This window comes from Syngnathus acus, chromosome 20, assembly GCF_901709675.1.
Source record: "Syngnathus acus chromosome 20, fSynAcu1.2, whole genome shotgun sequence".
Classification (NCBI taxonomy): Eukaryota; Metazoa; Chordata; class Actinopteri; order Syngnathiformes; family Syngnathidae; genus Syngnathus; species Syngnathus acus.
In genome coordinates this window covers 3660210-3679632 of record NC_051104.1, presented here as the reverse complement: position 1 = coordinate 3679632, position 19423 = coordinate 3660210, and the positions used below count along the sequence as shown (strand labels likewise).

Below are 19423 nucleotides of genomic sequence, written 5' to 3'. Positions count from 1 at the left end.
CAGATATGTACTTAAATTCAATGATCTTGTAGATTATCAAACTGCTTAAATTATGTTCAAAGTGCAGCAAAACCTCTTGCCTAAAAACATTCAATAGTTAATTTAATTTAATTCAAATGTGTTTTTCTCTTTACTGTACATGTGAAAGTAAAAGTACAATAAAACGTAAATTGTGATTCATTCCAATCAGCAAAGAAACGCGGAGGACAACCAATCGGAGCTGGACATTCTAATCATGTTCTGTCGGAGGAATTCTCCAACTCTTCTCTAACGGGAAACAAAATGTACAAAGAAACCTGTGTATTGCATTTGAATTATTATTGTTCATTATTATTTTACGAAAGAGATTTTTTTTTCTTTCTTAGGTGCTTTCCTACATTTGTACACATAGCTGCATTTTGTTTAATGTTGTTGCTGTGTTTCTTGCCAAGCACCTTCTCACTTTGTTTCCAAAGATGCTATCTAAATACAACAAGCTTAAAAATTGCGGTGTTTTCCCAGCAGCCGAGCACATTTGCCCTGAGCGCCGGCACTCGGACTGAATCATCCATCCATCCATCCATCTTCTTCCGCTTATCCGGGGTCGGGTCGCGGGGGCAGCAGCTTCAGGAGGGACTCCCAGACTTCCCTCTCCCCAGCCACTTCATCTAGCTCATCCCGGGGGATCCCAAGGCGTTCCCAGGCCAGCCGAGAGACATAGTCTCTCCAGCGCGTCCTGGGTCGTCCCCGGGGTCTCCTACCGGTGGGACATGCCCGGAACACCTCCCCAGGGAGGCGTCCAGGAGGCATCCTGATGAGATGCCCGAGCCACCTCATCTGGCTCCTCTCAACGTGGAGGAGTAGCGACTCTACTCCGAGTCTCTCCCGGATGACCGAACTCCTCACCCTATCTCTAAGGGAGAGCCCGGACATCCTGCGGAGAAAACTCATTTCGGCCGCTTGTATCCGGGATCTCGTTCTTTCGGTCACGACCCATAGCTCGTGACCATAGGTGAGGGTAGGAGCGTAAATCGACCGGTAAATTGAGAGCTTTGCCTTTTGGCTCAGCTCTCTCTTTACCACGACGGACCGGTACAGAGTCCGCATTACTGCCGACGCTGCACCGATCCGCCTGTCGATCTCGCGCTCCATCCTCCCCTCACTCGTGAACAAGACCCCAAGATACTTAAACTCCTCCACTTGGGGCAGGATCTCATCCCCGATCCGGAGAGGGCATTCCACCCTTTTCCGATCGAGGACCATGGACTCGGATTTGGAGGTGCTGACCCTCATCCCGACCGCTTCACACTCGGCTGCGAACCGCTCCAGTGAGAGCTGGAGATCACGGCCTGAAGAAGCCAACAGCACCACGTCGTCTGCAAAAAGCAGAGACGCGATGCTGAGGTCCCCAAACCGGACACCCTCAACGCCTCGGCTGCGCCTAGAAATTCTGTCCATAAAAATTATGAACAGAATCGGTGACAAAGGGCAGCCTTGGCGGAGTCCAACCCTCACTGGGAACGAATCCGACTTACTGCCGGAAATGCGGACCACACTCTGGCATCGGTGATACAGGGACCGAACCGCCCTTATCAGTTGGCTCGGTACCCCGTACTCCCGAAGCACCCCCCACAGAACCTCCCGAGGGACACGGTCGAACGCCTTCTCCAAGTCCACAAAACACATGTGGACTGGTTGGGCGAACTCCCATGCACCCTCGAGGATCCTGTTGAGGGTGAAGAGCTGGTCCACTGTTCCACGGCCAGGACGAAAGCCACACTGTTCCTCCTGAATCCGAGGTTCGACCTCCCGACGGACCCTCCTCTCCAGCACCCCTGAATAGACCTTACCAGGGAGGCTGAGGAGTGTAATTCCACTGAATCATGTTTCGGTTTTTAGTGGCTGGCTGAAAGCCATGAGGGGCTGAAATCCAATTGTGTCCAGACAACCTCTTGAGGATGTTGGGGAGAAAAAAAAAAAAGTACGGTTGGCCAGGCCGTCGACGTGCGTACGCATGCACGCGAGGGAACTCCTGCAAATGCTGATATGCTTTTATTTACATACTGAACAAAGGGTCAAATCCAAAAAGAAAAACGATCCAAAAGGGGTCGATTGCATCTCAATGGCCAGACTCAGGCTCCACTCCTGCTTCGTCCAAGGACCTCAACCTGAGACGACACGCGCCCGCAAACCTTTACGCCCACTGCCAAGGCCAATCCAACTGTATGGGTCAAAGGTCACACTCACCTCAGCTTGTGTTGCTCGCAAAAGTCGGACAGTCGACGCCTCTCCGACTGGAAGAAACAAAAAGAAGAAAAAGAAATGTCATTTTGGTGTGGCTGTGGTCCAAATGGTATCCGGATCCAGTCTGAATCACGTGGAACAGATCTGCTCCGGTTCCGTTCTCAGCCGAGTCTGAACCCGTTCGGAGTCAGATCAATATCTGCTCTGAATCACGAGATATTGTGGCTCATCTCCATCCGATGTGGATAGCGACATCACGCAAGCTATCTTTTTATTTGCACGCACGATGCCACTTGAATCCATTTCAGTTTTGTGCTTGCGTCGTTCTGACATCATGACCTGTAACTGTGAGTACATGTTGAGATAGGTCCTGGATGTTTCCTCCAAACACTTGAGATGCTCTGCCACAGACTTCTCAAAGTGGTGAAGCAGAACTGCCCTACACACACACACACAAACACACAATGAATGAGGAGCGGCGCGGACAGAAGGATGGGCTGGTGTCGTGGGGCTGGGCACGGGCTCACTACCTGTGTTGGCGGATGTCTTCAAAGAGCGAGGTGACGTGTCGCTCTTGCTCTTTGAGCGATAGGAGACTTTGGTCTTGGACCTTCTGCCAGCAGTCCTGCAAGAAATGTACAGGTTGTCTGAAAGGGATGCAAAGAATGGACTGATCTAGAAATGATCAAATGACAGACATCGTGATGCTGTTGGAGGTTCCTTTTGATGATGTCAAAAGCTTCCTTGATGCCGGAAGTCATGTCCACCGACGGCTCTTCCCCTTCCTGGGGCGGCTCTTCAGTTTCAGGCGGCTCCATCTCCTCCTGGGGCAGCTGCTCGGGCGACGCCCCTCGAAACTCACTAGGCCGAGCGCCTCCGGACTTCCTCGGGGTTTCGCGTTCGTCAGTCAGGAAACCTCGCCCGAGCAAACGAGAAGCGGCGTTGATAATATGCCGAGCCAAACTGACCAGAGCGTTGACACCTTGCACGTGCAAAATTCTATGTCTCGCAAGACCACCGCAAGGACAACATTTGTGCCTGGCCTGGCCTCCCCCTTCTGATCTTAATTGAGGCCACCAAATTTGAATACAATGAAGTGACACCTGAATCTTGAGCCGTTTGCTTCCTCTTCAAACAGGACGTTTCCTGCAGACAGATGTCTTCTCCAAAGTCCAAGCTCTCTTCCCCGAAAATCAGAGGTTCCGCACCCACATGACCACCTGGCACTGCCATTCAAGGTTTCAGTTTCTTTTCATGAGAATATCCAACCACGACCTGCGTTCTTGCCTTGAAGCGGGCTCTCCGGAGCGCTCTCGCCAGAGACTTTCAACGGCGTGGCGCACGCATGTTGGTCAAAGAGGTCAGACGCCCATTTACTACTTGGAGTCTAATGTCAAGAAAACAAAAAGTGTCAATGACATTTCTGATTTGAACAACCATGATTCGGTTTTTTTTTTAACTCTGGTCAACACATTGGACTCATCGGCCAGTCCTAAAAGACCACCAGCAATACTTGGAATTAAGATGTCGCCAAAAGGTTACCGTGGCAGCTAAGTCTTGGTCATCGCTGCTCGGGGACGACAGTGGAAGAACTGCACGCACGCCGACGACAGATGGACGTTCGTCAGCGGGGCCATGGCAGATGAGAGGAGGTCGGACTGACCTTTCAAAGTCCGGCTACATGTCTTCTTCCTGTATCTCCGGGCCGGCGGTCTTGTAGGCAAGGGGGAGGCCCAGGCTCGCTCGCTCGCGTCTTTGTGGCCTTCCTGCTTGCACAAAGCCATGAGTCAGTCAGCTCCTCCTGAAAATGAGCCAGCCCAAACGAGCCCTCCGGGCGTTGGTGAGACGCCCCACCTCTCCCGGAAAGACCTTCGCGGCCGCCGCCTCCAGCTCTCCAAGCAGCTCGGGCTTGAAGCGCAGCTGGACTCTACTGCCTTTGCTGTCCAGGTGCGTGATCGGAGACTTCAGAAGGACAGTGAGGATCACCTGAGCCTCGCCTCCTTCTGGGAACAAAAACACTTGGAACCGTTCAGCCTAAGCTAACCTTTCCTGAATGGAACCTGCATCTGTGACACCTCCAAACACACCATCTTGCTGGAGCTCCAGCTGGTACCGGGACACCTCTTCCTTGAGCAAATGCAAAGAACCCCACAGGAAGCCCTGAAACAAACAAGGCACTCTCACAACACAAATGAGGCGAAAAGGGGCGTCACGACTACCTGAGGAAGGTCTACGAAAAAGCTGACACACTGGGATCCAAAGTTGAAGTCTACCCAGAACTCATCCAACTTGTCATCTTTGGGCCCAAAGAGCTGAGGAAGAGGAGGCGGCAGAGTGAGCACAGGCGCCTCATATATGCCCCCCCCCGACACGCGTCTGCGCTTGACCTCTGTGCTCTCCAGGAAGGCTCCCATGCACGGGAAGGTCCAAACCCTAACATACAAAACGACAGTCGAGCGACCGGGCGGCAAATGTGCCGGACGGCAAATGTTCTACCTTCTATAATTGCCTTGGCCGCGGTTAACGAAGTTGAGGAACCGCCGACAATCCTTGGAGTTGCACGGGTCGAAGACGAGACAAACGGGTCAGAGACAGACGGGACGGGCGCACAGGAGAGCGTGCTTCAACACCGACCGTCTCAAAGTCCGCAGATGTGATGAGACAGAACGCGCCGGCGATGTCCGAGCAGGAGAACCACTCGTTGACCCGCTGGACTCGCTCCTCCCTGGGAATCATACGGCACAAAGCCTCCGATAGGCTCACCTGCAACTCGTAGTCTGCAAGACAAGCGCGCCGCTGCTCAAATATTGAGCTCCCGATCCAATCTGAGGGAACGTCAGGCTCCTTTTGGATCGCCGCTGGCTTGGGCTTGACTCGAATTCCCCCCAAAGCCGTTCGTTCGCGGCCTCTCCGGACTCTGTCCACTCACCTCCGATTGTCCGAATGGTCGACGCCACCGTCGGCCTGCGGCGTCAGCCCAATGAGTCCGAGCATAGTGCGGCAATGTGCAAGTGTCCTTGTGCTTAGCTCCACAATAGTCACATCATCTGCAGTAGCATTCGCTCCGACTGGACGTGCTTCCTCTCATCCCGGCCCAAAGAATCCAGGATGCTGTTGAAAGTTCTCGCCGCCTGACCGCAAAGACAAAAACAGCAGCAAAGTACAGCGCCACCAATGAGAGGAGAATCATAATCCGCGCTTACCTCCAGTCTGACATTGAAGAGAAGTTGCGATTCCAGCAGCGTGTGCAGAAGTTCCATAAGGGTCAAAGACCGTTCCAAGCCTGAAGGAGCAACAGACAGAAATCAGAGGTCCTGCCACTTGAGCTCACAAGACCTGTGGCGTGACCGACCTGGAAGACACGAGCGGCTCAGCAGCTAGAAGACAGAAGCACAAAAGCGTTGTCACGGAAACAACCCCTCGCCTTCCCATCGTGCACCTCACCAGCAGGAAGTCGTAGAAGCGCTCGACCAGCAGTGTTTGAGCCGAGCCTTTCGGGGATGCAGACGTGGCCAAGAGTTTCCGCAATGTTTGGAACCAAGACAGCACCTAAACCCAAACCGTGACATCATCACACCGGCTGATGATGACGACAAATTTGCATGGACTTGGAAGATATCAAATTTGTGACATGCGTGACATACTTGGTGTGTGATCCCGAGACCGACCAGGGTTTCGTGGAGATCCCTGTTGTCCACCAGAATCTCCAAAGACTTCAAGACCACACCCACTGGGCCAAAGTCAGCTGAGCTTAGCCTCTGATCGTCACAGGAAGGGATGATTTGTTATTCTGACAATGTGACAACGTGTTGCAGGGCGTGGCGGGTACCTTGCAAACGAGCAGGTTTAATTGGGTGAGTGTGCTCGGGCTCACGCCTTCGTCACGAAGCACACGAGCCAATCGAGGAGAGTCTCGGCGTGACAGACAGGCCTCCATCTCCAGCTGACAGATGTTTCAAGAGGGCGATGGGCAGGTTCAGTGGGCTTCAACAGCTTCTTCTCAAAGTTTCCCCTCATTCAACGCACCCGATTCTAACAATCAGCTCATCGCCAAGCACTGCAGAAGTTTGATCAAATCAATTTATTTTTGATTCGATTGATTAATAAGAGGAAATCTCTGAAACAGGCTGGATAGCGACTCTCGAGGATCGGAGTTGATTTGATTGACGCCACTGCCCTCATTTAAAACACCGACTACGAACACAGATGTCTTGTTTACATGCACCACGAGAGGGCGCTCATTTTACCTTCTACTGTTACTGTACTTTGAGGTTTGCGCGCTGCAGCACGCACTCTCATACACACAATGAAATGAGAGACAAACTCACGTTCAAGCGGGAGCTATTTGAATCTCGAACGATGACCAGGATGAACGCGAGTCATTTGAAAGCAAAGCAGTTCCATTCTATCACAGGCTTAATCAAAACCACTTTGACCGAACATAAAACGCGTTCGCACGCAAGTGACAAGATACAAGGCCACCTAATAAATTTAATAAACGTGATTAGAACGATCGAATTAGGAAAGAACTGGTACGTACCATGCTGTGGAATCGGCGACGCTCGCAGCTGCAGCTCGTTAGGACTCGTGAGGCAGCAGGCAAGACAGACCGAGTCTTTATAGAGCAGGGGTGGGCAAATCCGGTCCTGGACGGCCGGTGTCCTGCATGTTTTCTGTCACCCTGTTGCAACACATCTGATTCAAATGGTCAGAAGGTCTGCAGAAGCTGGATAACAATCCAGATCATTTGAATGAGGTGTGTTGCAGCAGGGAGAACTATCAAAATGCAGGACACCGGCCTCCAGGACCAGAATTGCCCACCCGTTATAGAACCACTTCCATCCACAAACGACATGGTTAAAAAGCTTTTTATAATCAACTACAAAAAGTTTACTAAAAAAGAACGCACAGTGCAAGTCAAAGATCCTTTCAGGGGCGATTGCGCATGCGCACCACGAAGCGGATGGAAGAAGCGCGTTCCTTCAATTCTTTCCAATGCTGGACACTAACTTACCTTTTCGGTCTCCAACTTTGGTGCGGAAGAAGCTTGGAGGCCATCACGCGTGTTCTTCAAGTCCGCTCAATTTCTCCCTCTTATGTTTTTTTTCCGACTGCGGGCCAGACGACTCATTTTATGCCGGAGGGTGCTAATTTGAAAGTTTTTTTTTTAGCCGTCTCTACGTTTGCTGGACTTTTAATAATAATAATAATAATTTTACATTCAAACCAAATTCAAACCCTACTCCATTATTTGTCTTATAGACTTCTATTAAATATGAAATATAATAAAGTGCGGTTGCTCATTGTGACAAACAATACATTTCACCGTCACAAAGACCTTTACAAAAACAGAAAATATGTCAGACATTGGCAATAATATTGTTTGACATTGGTTTTACATCAGTTTTACAGAGATCACCAAGTAGACTCGAGACAAAGGAGAATATATTTTTGTTCTTTTAATTCACCAGCGATAACAGGAGAGAGTAGAAGGCAGTCTTCTCCAAGGCGCTCTTTCTACATTGTTGCATGTTGAACTTGGTCATTAGATCATTTGTGGAGATGCTGCAACAGCTGTATGGAGAAGAAAAAAAAAGGACAACAGTAAACATCTCAGCAGCATTCTATGAAACTTAATACCCGCCGCCGCCCATGGTTGTACCATAAAACGTGAGACAGTTTTGCAAGCTCTATCATACGACCGATTAGGATCTGCGTCACAGAAGAGCGGAATTGCACAACTAACGCCATGTACTGGGTAAAAAAAAAAAAAAAACACGCACACACACACACACACACAATAAAACCCGCCGTGAACTTGCCATCGTTTTGCTGCAAATGGATAATTAAACGAACAAACATTGCAGGACAAAACACCCTTCAAGAACGAAGCTTTGAGCACTCACCTATAAGCATCATTCTTGGTGTCTGTCTTTGAGAAATAAATCGGGATTATCAAGTATCGGGCGTCAAATGGGGCCAAACAAACTCGCAACGCACCGCTGTTTCTTATTCATTTTTCAGCCCGAACGGAAGATTAAGCGCGTTGCTGCCTCCTAGTGGGGAGGCGTCATCGATTTAGAAAAGTAAAGACAGATCAGCCGCCAGTTGTTCACAGCATGGCTCCCATGATGATTTCGATTTTGGCTGCTGAACCCGATCGCCAGTCGTGTAAACGGCTATTTTATACACTCTGAGCCCAGATCTGGCCTAAAGAAACGTGAAATGAAATGAAAAGCACACTGTACATTGATCAATGACTGTTGTTTAAAACACAGTCATCCAACATGAATACAACTTGGTTACCTTGTGAGCCCGTCTATGTGTAGATCTAATTTAGACGTCTATATATATATATATATATATATATATATATATATATATATATATATATATATATATATATATATATATATATAATTTAGACGACAAAATTAAAAACATCAAATATGATCATATTTCAAAATTTTAAACTCTCAACCAGCTGTAAATTGTATAAATAATATACAGAAGTTGTTTGGATTGGTCTATGTGTAAACCTAAAATAGACGTCTATATTAGAATCAGAATCAGCTTTATCGGCCAAGTTTGTGCATGCCAAACAGGAAATTTGACTCCGGTTGATCTCAGCTTTGTACGAGTCAATTTGATCATTTTGGACTCATGCTTAAATATGTATCCATTATAGAAAGGTAATTTTGATCTAACTTTAGACTACGCCACTACGCTTATTATACGTTTCACAACTTTGAGTGCAGATTAATAACTATGTTTATAAGAGTGTACTAATGGGAATTGTCTGGGCAGTGGTCTCAGTTCTCAGCTGTGATTGGCATGTTTCAAGAGGTTTTGTGAAGAGAACGCAACATTGTAACGCAATGTTTTCAGATGGGCACAAGCACAAACACACACACACACACACACACTTTCTGTAATTGATGACTAATGACTTGTTTGTTTTGGGAGAAACATGCTTGTTTCCACAACATCCCTACATGTACTTGCTCTTTCTCTCTTTCTCTCTCTCTCTCTCTCTCTCTCTCTCTCTCTCTCTCTCTCTCTCTCTCTCTCTCTCTCTCACACACACACACACACACACATGGAGGTCCCTCCCTCAGGAGCGTGTTGAGCGTCTCACCTTCTTTTTGGCTGCGACTGAATCGTCAGGCGAGTTGCAACGGCGCCAATCTTTGACCATCTTTTGAGGACTTTTGCAGTCTGGACTTGTTGCGTACGCCAAAGCCGCCCCTCAAGTACCTGAAAGCAACAGGAGGACCGGGACCGATTTCGAGCTCAAGAGCGGGACCGGGATCAGTTTGAGGATGTCTGGAGTGGAGGATCGCGAGGAGGCTGACTGCGTGTGCTCCTTCGGCATGAAGGCCACTTGGGACATCAACGACCCCAAACTCCCGCAGGTTGCTCATTTTGCATCCTTTCTTTGCTTTTTATCATTTTCTCAGGATTGATTGAGCAAGTAAAGATGGGATACGAGACGTGTGCCTTTCTTACATCCAAATAATACAGAACCCTCGCCCACAGAATCAGACATGACCTTTATGAATGTATTTTTGACGCCGATTTCAAATCTGAGATCAGCTGTTTCGAATATTTTCTTTTTTAACTAAAGCTTGCGCAATACAGGTCTGACCAGGGGTTGTAATTCAGAGCTATGCCGTTTCAGAAATTAAACCCTTCATTCATCAATATTACCAAATCATATGATTATTATTCATGTTGATATTTTTGGATTACGAAACCCGGATGATGCGAAGGAAAAAAAACAAGGGCGGAACTCAAACCGGCGCCTAAAATTAATCTCGGAAGGTTTTCTTGCACCGCTGATTTTAAAAAATATATATTTGTTGAGCACCAATATATCACTTTGATCAGAAAGAATCAAACAACCAATTATTGATCTTTGCTATACAGTGACATGTTGGAAAAGTCAAATCGTCTGCTCAACAAAAACGTTTGCTCACATTATTATTAGGAGTATTGTTATGGGCAATATAATAGAAGTGATCAGAATTGCAGAATTGAGAATACAATTTTGAATGACAATCAATCATGGCCTTTTCAGTAAAATGCATAGGACACACTAAAAGAGTTTAGGAGGGGTGTGTGTGAATGTGTGTGTGTTTTGGTTTCACTGGGAACAAAAATACAAGAACCAGTTTTTACTGTTGAAACAACAAGCGTGAATGTGCGCGCACACGCACACACACAGCACACATGACTGATCGATATCTTTCAATAGAAAAATGAAACATCTGCTCTTTTTCTGGTCTCCTCTTTACGCGTCTTTCAATTGACGTCTTGCACTGTCCTTGTGTTATTGTTCCATGTGTCAACTTGTCGCTAAATCGAAGAAAGTTGTAGCCGCCGAGGTTGTTAACGCTAACAACTGTTTGTAGGACACAAAGCAGTTTGACGCCTTCCAAGAGTGGACGGATGGCTACGTGCGTTACATCTACAGCGGTGAGAAAGCAGCAAATGTGATCTGGTTGAGCTAAGACGCTACTAAGCTAATGGCCTTTTCAGCCGAGGACAAGAACGCGCAACGCCACCTGTCGGGCTGGGCCATGAGGAACACCAACAACCACAACTGCCAGATCCTGAAGAAGTCGTGCTTGGGCGTGGTGGTTTGCGCTCGAGGTTGTGCGCTGACCGACGGTTCCCGACTTCAACTGCGGCCCGCCATCTGCGATAAGGCGCGGCAGAAGCAGCAAAGTAAGGCTCGGCCACCCGTGCTAGCGCCACCTGAGCCTTGTTGTGACGTTGCTGTCTTCTTGTCCGTTCCAGAGAAACTTTGTCCCAGTTGCAGCGGCGCTCTGGAGCTTCTCCCATGTCGAGGGCACAGTGGGTACCCCGTCACCAACTTCTGGAGGGTGGACGGAAAAGCCATCTTCTTTCAGGTGTGTGGTACTCATGTTCTCCAACGAGCAAATCAGATCCTGCTCTAGTGTGAGCCGCACATTCCCTAGCTGATGGAAAACTCAAATCTCTCTAAATCTCAACTGATCTGTCGCCGGTCTTCCCGTTTGGCTTCTCTTAATGCGCCGCATCGCCGTGCTTCTTCAGGCCAAAGGGGTTCACGACCACCCCAGACCAGAGTCCAAGTCCGAGACAGAGGCCAGAAGAAGTTCGGTAAAAAGACGAGTAAGCTCGCCGCCGTTTGCACCAAAAAGACGTCTCGTGGAGTCCCAGGTAGATGAAAACAAGCACCGAGCCCCTCCACCAAAGAGTTGTTGGTGCTCCTGCTCCTGTTTTTGTGCTTACTATCATGTTGCCGCTGTGGTTTCAGGCTCTCGGCCCTGCCCTTCTTTCCTGCGTGGAGTCTGCAGACCGGATCTCCTTTATTGAGCCGAGCTTCCCTCAGCATTACCCGGCATTCCAAAGTACGGATCCCTACTACAACCACCACCACCACCACCATCACCATAATGCGCTGGGAGAGACTTCGGCCAGCCTGCAAAAGACAGCCAGTCCCAGACTCTACGTGGGTCGAAGCGGCTACGAGTTCCAAGGCTACCTGACCTCACCGTCTTATCCAGTCACCTCAGAACTCTGCGATCCGAGGTCAGTCTTTATAGCAGGCACATCCTGGCGCCGGCAAAGGGGCTAAAGCCAACGTTGACTTTTGCAGGGTGGCTCCGGTTCTCAGTGGTCCCGCGTCCTCGGCGTCCGCTCCCATCTCCACGTCCTCCTCATCCTTCGATCCGCCGCTGCCAAAAGGGGGCTGGAAGGATCTCCTGAAGACTTCCACTCCCTACGGCGACAACCCCCATTATTACAGTTCGGACTATCCGTGCCGCTACCCAGGAAACCCCCCGGCTTCTCCGGCAGCGCTGCAGACCATCATCACCACCACGACCAAAGTCAGTTGACTCCTATACTCAAACAGCTTTTACATCCGTAGTCCGAGTAGATTCCTTTATTCGTCCGGAGCGCATCAAACAGCTCCGTGTCCCACCACAGTGAAGGTAGACGTTTGCTCCATGTCCTGATTTGACATCCTCGAAAGTTTAGATCCTTGTTGAGAATGCATCAAACACCATTGTGTCCTCCAAGAGTCGGTGGACTTGTAGCATGTCCATGTGGATATTAGATCCGTGTAGATGTTTGACCTGTTGAAAGATGTGCATGTGGCTGACCGAGCTGTTGGTCCTCAGGTGTCGTATCAGCCGTGTCCGAAGGGCGCCGCCTACCAGTCATGCCCCAAAGTTCAGTCCGGGCTCCCCGGCTGCTCGTCCCTGCCGGACGAGTCGTCGTCAGCGTACTCGGCCCAAGTCAAGGTGACGGACGAGTCGGGCGGAGTCATCAAGTCTCTTTCATTTCAGCCTGAAGTGGTGCAGACCAAAACGGAGCGGGCCGACGCCTACGACTATCGCTACGGCTACGGCAACACGTTCCGCTACGACGACTACTGATCTCGCTAACCTCCCGTGGCGACTCAGATGGCGATGGCAAGCTTTGGGGAAATCACATTTGCTTTTGAGCTCCCCACAGAACAACATGAACAAAGTCAAGCAAAACATTTCATCCTGGGGACAAAAGTGTAGCCAGAATATTTTGCTCTTCAGACTCATCAGATGGATTTCCAATGTCTTGATTGAATTGATCAACCACTTCCTTTCATTTCCTGTGAGCGGCAAGCCTGTCAATCATCAAAAGACATGTCAAGCCTCATGCAGTATGTCCTTTGTCTTATTTATTCATCTTCTGAGATCATGACACGCGCACACAAACACGAAAACACAGACACGCATGCACGAACACATATTTGCTGGTTGTGTTGTCTTGGACCTTTCAAATACAGAAAAGAGGAATGTGAGTCAGGTGCTTGTCCCAGAAGCATGTGCACCGTAAACTATTAGGATGAGAATGTGTGAGTGTGTGTGTGTAATAAATGTGTGAGGACAGGAAGTGTTTGCTTCTGTCACTAAGATCCATCGGTCTCCTCAGAATACACACACGCACACAAAGAGTTGAAGGTGAGGTAAAGGTGATCGGAGAGAAGGTCAGCAGGAGGCCAGTGAAGGCGGGATGTCGGCCAGGTGCGGGCAGGAGAAAAAGTGTTTTTAGTTTGAAGTCAGCCAGCGTGCGGCAAGACGTCCACCTGGAAGACGCACGCGCCCGCGCACGCAAGTGTGTCTGAGCTGTAATTCTATCCTTTCAGCAACATGTTCTTATCTTCGCATCTTCTCGTCCGCTGATTTTCATCGGGGACTATTCACACGCAAATCTTCTTCTCGCTTAAGTAAATCATCAACTGCTCCGTGTTCCGCCGATGGCTGCTTTGGCATCGGTGCCATTTCCATCATCTTCATTGATAACAATTTGTCATTTGGTTTGGACTGCAGAGTTATGGACAAAGTGATATGGAGCAGAACTCCTTCGCCCCCCCCCCCCCCTCGCCTCGCCCCGCCCCCCCTCCCCGGACTGGCTGGACCAGTTTTGGTTGTAATCGTATCATCAGTGCGTATCGGAGTGTCTCATCAGCGTCTCATCACGTAGACGTCCAGAACCAGTACCAGCATGATGGCGCTTTTCATCTTCCTCTCTCAACATGGGTGCCAACATCAACAAGACACACTCGCATCAAAGACGCACACATACGCACACACTGTGTGTGTAATGTTCACAACCCGAGGTCACATTAAGGACGCACAGTAAGAGCAAGAGGGCTCGCCAGGTGGGGCCCGAGAGGGAGCAGCCCGCCGCCTCCCCGGACCCAGAAAGCGTCCAGCTTGTGCTTCTGGTGCCGACGGCCATTTAGGCAAGGAAGGCAGCGTGCTTGCCTCACTGTGATCACTGCGATTTGGAGATGCTCAGAGAATTAACACGTACAAGCACCTTGCTGGAGCCGGGCCCCGCCCGGCCTCGTGGGAACCGCCAGCATTCCACAGGTTAACATCCGACTGAGCGCTCAGCTGACAAGGATCAAGCCTCTGGCCATTTCACGCCTGCCCCCGGCTGGTCAAGGCAGGAACAACACCATTGATGACCTCGAGGAGCACAAGACTGACGGCAATGCTGCCAGCCCTTGTTTGAGATCTTGTCTTTGGCTCAATTGGTATTGGAACCCGGTCCTGGTCTAGCCTGGCGTGTGCGTGCGTGCGTGTGTGTTATGACAGAACAGGAAGTTAGCGGCTGACTGAAGAAGAATGAAGTCGGTTTATGTTGAAGTTTATCTTTGATGAGAGCTCAGGACGGGACAGGTCTGAGCATGACACACGCGCGCGCACACACACGCTGATCTTCACCCACCTGAAGAAGAGAGGAGGTCACATGGTGTGACAGCAGGAAGCTGCTGAACAAACATGTCATCTGCTGAACTCACCTGCAAATGCACGCATGTGCGCGCTAGCCGTGTCACATGATGGATGTCGTGCGTGTCACGTTCGCTGACCCGTGTCGGGAATACGAGATAGGCAACTCGCATCGTGCGACGGTCACCTGACGGAAGAGCTCCGCCTACATGACTTTCCTTCAAGTGTTTTGCTCATTTCAAAATGCCCGACGTCACTTGTTCTCGGCTGTTGGCTGACGAGTGACACAGCGAGGAAACAAGATGATGAATGGCTCCGACGGGGAAGTGCTCAACGGCTTACTGATTGGTGAGCCGTCTTCAAATGAAAATGAAACATTTTTGGGAAGACGCAAATAAGGGTGGGCGCCAATGAAACCACGCCAAAGGTCGGCCAGCCGACTCCAGCTCGCTGGCTCGCCATTTTACCAATCTCATAGGGAGAAAGTTTGCCTTGTGGCGGCGACAGGAATATCGAGATGAAAGCCTCTTAAGTGGTTTTGATGTTTGGTGGAGGAGGTGAGCAGGTGGCGGCCATGTTTGGCCAAGCGGGCCTGATGAAAGGCAGCCCAGCTCAAGTGCAGTGGTGGGCTTTTTCCGCCGCCGCTCAAGTTAGCAACAGCTGAGCTCCGCGACATCGCCCTAACACTTGAGGAGCTCCAGAAAAACTGATGAAGGGGTCACGTCGTCTTTCTTGCTAAATGGGGTTCACTTTGACTAGATTTGCCATCAGAGCGCTTGGCATCGATCCAGCTCCAGCACCCCTAAATGAAATCCCAGCAGCCTTAACATTTGGCAGATTAGATTTCTCGGCATTTCTTTTTTTAGCTTAAGTGCAAAGAGACATTCCTTGCATAAAGTGACAACAAAAACAGGCCCTCCACAAATCATTGAATGTGCCCGATCCTTTCTGGCTCTCTGCGCAGAGCAGTACGGTGCCGCCGAGCGGCAGTCCAAGTACGGTACAGGTAAGCAACAGTCCCTTCTCTTGTGAGGCTGAGGTTTCTCTTTTATAGAAATGGTGCTGGACAAAGCTGTGAAACTGATTTTGCCTGGCTGGGAACACACCACCTCAAAGCGCTCATCCGAGACCCACCCCTGAAATGCAGGAGGTGAACAAACATTGGCAGAGTCGCCTTCCCGAGGTCCGGAGATTTCTCTGATAGAAAGCAAAAGTGAAAAGGATTCGCTGATACAGACTGGACGCCAGCAGGGGGCAGCAGAGCAGCGCTTGCAGTGCAGCTCCACGTCTGCTGTGTGTTCCCGAGACTGTCTGTCAACATTTGAGACTTTCTGTCCAATGTCACGCGCATGACCGGGACTCTTCTTCACGTCGCTCGATTTAATACAACTGCTTTTCCGGACAGTATAAAACCATCTGACCTGGGGTTGTTGTTTCATCTGCTGCCATGCCTCGTGTACTGGCCGCCATCAAACAACCCAAGATCTTGCCAATAAAGAACCAACTGTTACTCCACATCTTTGTTTTCCTTGGTCAACAACGGACATCTCAAACAACACGCGACAAAAGTCAAACTCGTAACCAAAGCGAGCAAAACTTTACACAAAGTTAGCTGCTCCGGGTTTCCAGGTTTTGGTTGCCACCGTTTTCCTTTTCTTGAAGGCTGTTCACATTGAATTAGGTAAAGCTAAAGATGACGTGGGTGAAGGCGGCGCGGTTGTCAAGCAAAGCCTGTCATGGTGGAAGCAAACAGGGAATCCCCAAAGACGAGGCGGGCTGGCGTCATGAGGCGAAGGCGGCGCAGGTGAGTCTGCTGAGATTCTCTCTTTAGAGCAACGAGATACCGACACCTTCCGGCTGAAGGATCCGACTGCGGATGGACGGACGCACTCGGAGGAGCCCTTGAGCCTGCAGACAAAACAGCTCGGTCAGACGGCATCGGCTAAGACATGGGCTGCTTGGGAGGGAAGACGGACGAAGAGCGACTGGATGAGAAAGTCAAGCGACAAGCCAACAAAAAGATCGAGAGACAACTGCAGAAAGAACGCCAAGCTTATAAAGCCACGCACAGACTCCTACTGCTCGGTCTGTCTGTCTTTCTGTCTGTCTGTCCGTCTGTGTCTTTCCTCACATCCTCTCTGTCTCGTGTGCAGGAGCAGGCGAGTCCGGTAAGAGCACCATCGTCAAGCAGATGAGGATCCTCCACGTTGATGGTTTCAATGCTGAGTAAGTCCCATTCTTGAATTTTATTGCCCGCCTTCCTGACAACTTTAAAGTTGCAACATGCTTGCTCCTTTGGGCCACAAGGTTCTTCCTCTCAACTTCAGGGCACAAACAATGGCCACATGTGGTCTTCAACCACAGACAAGAGTCCAGTCAGCTCCATTCAACTTTTGCGCATGACTTGGCTGATGGCTAGTGTTTCCTCACAAGCAAAATTGTTTTCTCTTCTCTAGAGAGAAGCAGCAGAAGATTCAAGACATCAGGAAGAATGTCAAGGATGCCATCGTGGTGGGTCACTTGACCCGCGATCAAATGAGCTACTGATTGACGGCACACATTTTGATGCACGTACGTGTGTGTGTGTGTGTGTCAGACCATCGTGTCAGCCATGAGCATGTTGACTCCGCCCATGCCTCTGGGTGACCCTGGCAACCAGTTCCGAGTCGACTACATCAAGAGCATCGCACCGCTGTCTGACTTTGAATACACAGAGGTAACAATCGCACACACGCACAATGTTAAGGGTGCCAAGCTGAAGGCATCTGGAGACTTCTTGTTTGTTCTCGCCCTGTTAATGAGCTGATGAAATGAGACATCTTGGGAGTAAGATCACAAAGGACAACACGCCTCTGTAAGTGTTGGTGTCACCTGTGGCCTCGTTATTTGAACAGGACACAAAAAAGTGCGACAAGTGCGAGCGTGTGGCTGCGAGGCACGCGCACACACACACACAAATAATGATGCTACTTGGTCTCTCTTAGGAGTTTTTTGAGCACGCTCATAAGCTTTGGAAGGACGAGGGCGTCCAGGCGTGCTATGAACGTGCCAACGAGTACCAGCTGATTGACTGCGCTCAGTAGTAAAACACACACACACACACACACGCACACACACACACACACACACACACACACACACACACACACACACACACACACACACACACACACACACACACACACACACACACACACACACACACACACACACACACACACACACACACACACACACACACACACACACACACACACACACACACACACACACACACACACACACACACACACACACACACACACACACACACACACACACACACACACACACACACACACACACTAAGCCTTGAGTAAACGCTGAGCTTCACCCTCAACCTGTGTGTATGCACCAAAGCTTCCTGGACCGTTTGGACTGTGTGAGAAGGGCCGACTACACCCCGACTGACCAGGTAAGCAAAGTAAGCCACCGATGATAAGCTATCATTGGTCCTAGCTGCTAGGCAGACTCAGTCTGGTCTTCTCCTCAAGGATTTGTTGCGATGCCGAGTTCTGACGTCGGGGATTTTCGAAACCAGGTTTCAAGTGGACAAGGTCAACTTTCAGTGAGTGTCTCTGGTCCCGCCCCTTCTGCCCACGTCAGTCAACTCAACCAACTGCTTCTTTATGCTTGCGCGTGTCCTGTAGCATGTTTGATGTGGGAGGGCAGAGGGACGAACGCCGCAAGTGGATTCAGTGTTTCAACGGTAAGAGACGCACGTGCAGCCTGGCAGGTCCCGAGTGCTACCCGAGTGTCTTTGTTTGATTGGTCAGACGTGACGGCTATTATCTTCGTGGCCGCAAGCAGCAGCTACAACATGGTGATCCGAGAAGACAACTCCACCAATCGTCTCCAAGAATCTCTGGACCTCTTCAAATCCATTTGGACCAACAGGTTCTCCATCGGCCCCGCCCGGTCACCCATCGGCTCTCGTTGACGTAGCCCGCCCGCTCTGTGATTGGCCGCAGGTTTTTAAGACCATCTCGGTCATCTTGTTCCTCAACAAGCAAGATGTGCTGGCTGACAAAATATTGGCAGGCAAATCCAAACTGGAGGATTATTTCCCAGAGTACTCCAAGTACACACTTCCTGCTGATGGTAACACGCCCGCCTGTACGCACACACACGGGACGGCACTTCCACTTGTTGGTGTGCGTTTGCAGCCGTTCCAGATTCGGGTGAAGACGTCAGGGTGAGCAGAGCCAAATTCTTCATCAGAGATGAGTTTCTGGTGAGCAAACAAATATTCCAATCCCAATAGGAGGCCTCGTCTCACTTGAATGCGTGCATTTGTGTGTGCGTGCCAGATAATCAGCACGGCCAGCGGCGACGGCAAGCATTATTGCTACCCGCACTTCACCTGCGCGGTGGACACGGAAAACATCCGTCGCGTCTTCAACGACTGCCGGGACATCATCCAGCGCATGCACCTGCGGCAGTATGAGCTCCTCTGATGGATTGCTGGCCTCTCACTAGCCCCGCCCACTCCCTGAACGTAGCTAGTGCTTCTCGGCCCGTGTGGAAAATGGCCCCCTTTTGCTTGCCAGTCGGCTTTGTCTAGCGCCTGCTTGCACGGACGGGACGGGATGCCACACGCAGCAGCAGGCTCCACGTTTCGTACGCTCAGCAGGGAGTTGCTCATGTTCCAAGTGAAATAAAAGCAGCTCGCGCTTCTTGAGTCCTTGTGTGTTGTTTTTTTCAAAGTGCGCTGCTTCACTTGAACTTCACACGCGGACTCGTCTCTCAAAAAGTCGACGTGAACAAGGTCTGTCTGTAATTTGATGTTCTTTCATGGGGGAGGGGTTGCAGTCTGCACGGCGGCGCCGCCGATTGGTTGAGCGGGACGTCCGTCAGCGGGTGGTTGCGTGGCCGTGGACGGAGAGAGA

At 50.1% G+C, this 19423-nt stretch overlaps 4 protein-coding genes and 1 long non-coding RNA gene across 11 annotated transcripts in view; 2 read left to right on the top strand and 3 right to left on the bottom strand.

The window, feature by feature from the left end:
- Positions 1-1860: 1860 nt before the first annotated feature.
- LOC119139634 lies at positions 1861-3554 on the bottom strand. 2 transcript variants are annotated; one of them, XM_037280481.1, is made up of 6 exons: positions 3327-3554; positions 2922-3139; positions 2754-2848; positions 2563-2662; positions 2227-2273; positions 1861-2147 (listed from the first exon to the last, which is right to left on the bottom strand). In XM_037280481.1, the coding sequence occupies exons 1-6, from the start codon at positions 3454-3456 to the stop codon at positions 2099-2101; spliced, it is 639 nt and encodes a 212-aa protein (XP_037136376.1). In that variant the 5' UTR covers positions 3457-3554; the 3' UTR covers positions 1861-2098. The 2 variants fall into 2 exon arrangements, 1 of the variants encoding a protein (XP_037136376.1); XR_005101388.1 differs by having other exon boundaries at positions 2227-2662.
- On the bottom strand, positions 3465-6892 carry sycp2l (synaptonemal complex protein 2-like). The gene is made up of 17 exons (XM_037280466.1): positions 6764-6892; positions 6053-6166; positions 5868-5981; positions 5668-5772; positions 5576-5600; positions 5427-5506; positions 5266-5354; positions 5153-5187; positions 4858-5000; positions 4720-4772; positions 4611-4656; positions 4443-4535; positions 4311-4383; positions 4078-4226; positions 3887-3989; positions 3766-3815; positions 3465-3610 (listed from the first exon to the last, which is right to left on the bottom strand). Exons 1-17 carry the CDS (start codon positions 6764-6766, stop codon positions 3476-3478), a joined length of 1410 nt encoding a protein of 469 aa, XP_037136361.1. The 5' UTR covers positions 6767-6892; the 3' UTR covers positions 3465-3475.
- Positions 6893-7664: 772 nt separating this feature from the next.
- Positions 7665-19423, bottom strand: part of LOC119139642 — a 33149-nt gene continuing 21390 nt past the window's right edge. For all 4 annotated transcript variants that reach the window (XR_005101390.1, XR_005101389.1, XR_005101391.1 and 1 more), the window contains 2 exons: positions 9362-9480; positions 7665-7797 (listed from right to left, as the gene is read on the bottom strand). This is a non-coding gene — a long non-coding RNA (uncharacterized LOC119139642). The remainder of the gene's footprint in view (positions 7798-9361; positions 9481-19423) is intronic.
- Positions 9317-12916, top strand: gcm2 (glial cells missing transcription factor 2). 3 transcript variants are annotated; one of them, XM_037280468.1, is made up of 8 exons: positions 9317-9638; positions 10638-10701; positions 10765-10953; positions 11026-11138; positions 11305-11382; positions 11528-11802; positions 11870-12101; positions 12396-12916. In XM_037280468.1, exons 1-8 carry the CDS (start codon positions 9546-9548, stop codon positions 12651-12653), a joined length of 1302 nt encoding a protein of 433 aa, XP_037136363.1. In that variant the 5' UTR covers positions 9317-9545; the 3' UTR covers positions 12654-12916. The 3 variants fall into 3 exon arrangements, with proteins under 3 accessions (XP_037136363.1, XP_037136364.1, XP_037136362.1); XM_037280469.1 differs by having other exon boundaries at positions 11305-11430; positions 12564-12916; XM_037280467.1 differs by having other exon boundaries at positions 11305-11430.
- Positions 15925-19149, top strand: LOC119139641 (guanine nucleotide-binding protein G(olf) subunit alpha-like). Its single transcript, XM_037280496.1, has 12 exons — positions 15925-16580; positions 16649-16721; positions 16952-17006; positions 17092-17211; positions 17480-17577; positions 17895-17949; positions 18029-18102; positions 18185-18243; positions 18311-18433; positions 18507-18635; positions 18701-18768; positions 18845-19149. Exons 1-12 carry the CDS (start codon positions 16445-16447, stop codon positions 18989-18991), a joined length of 1137 nt encoding a protein of 378 aa, XP_037136391.1. The 5' UTR covers positions 15925-16444; the 3' UTR covers positions 18992-19149.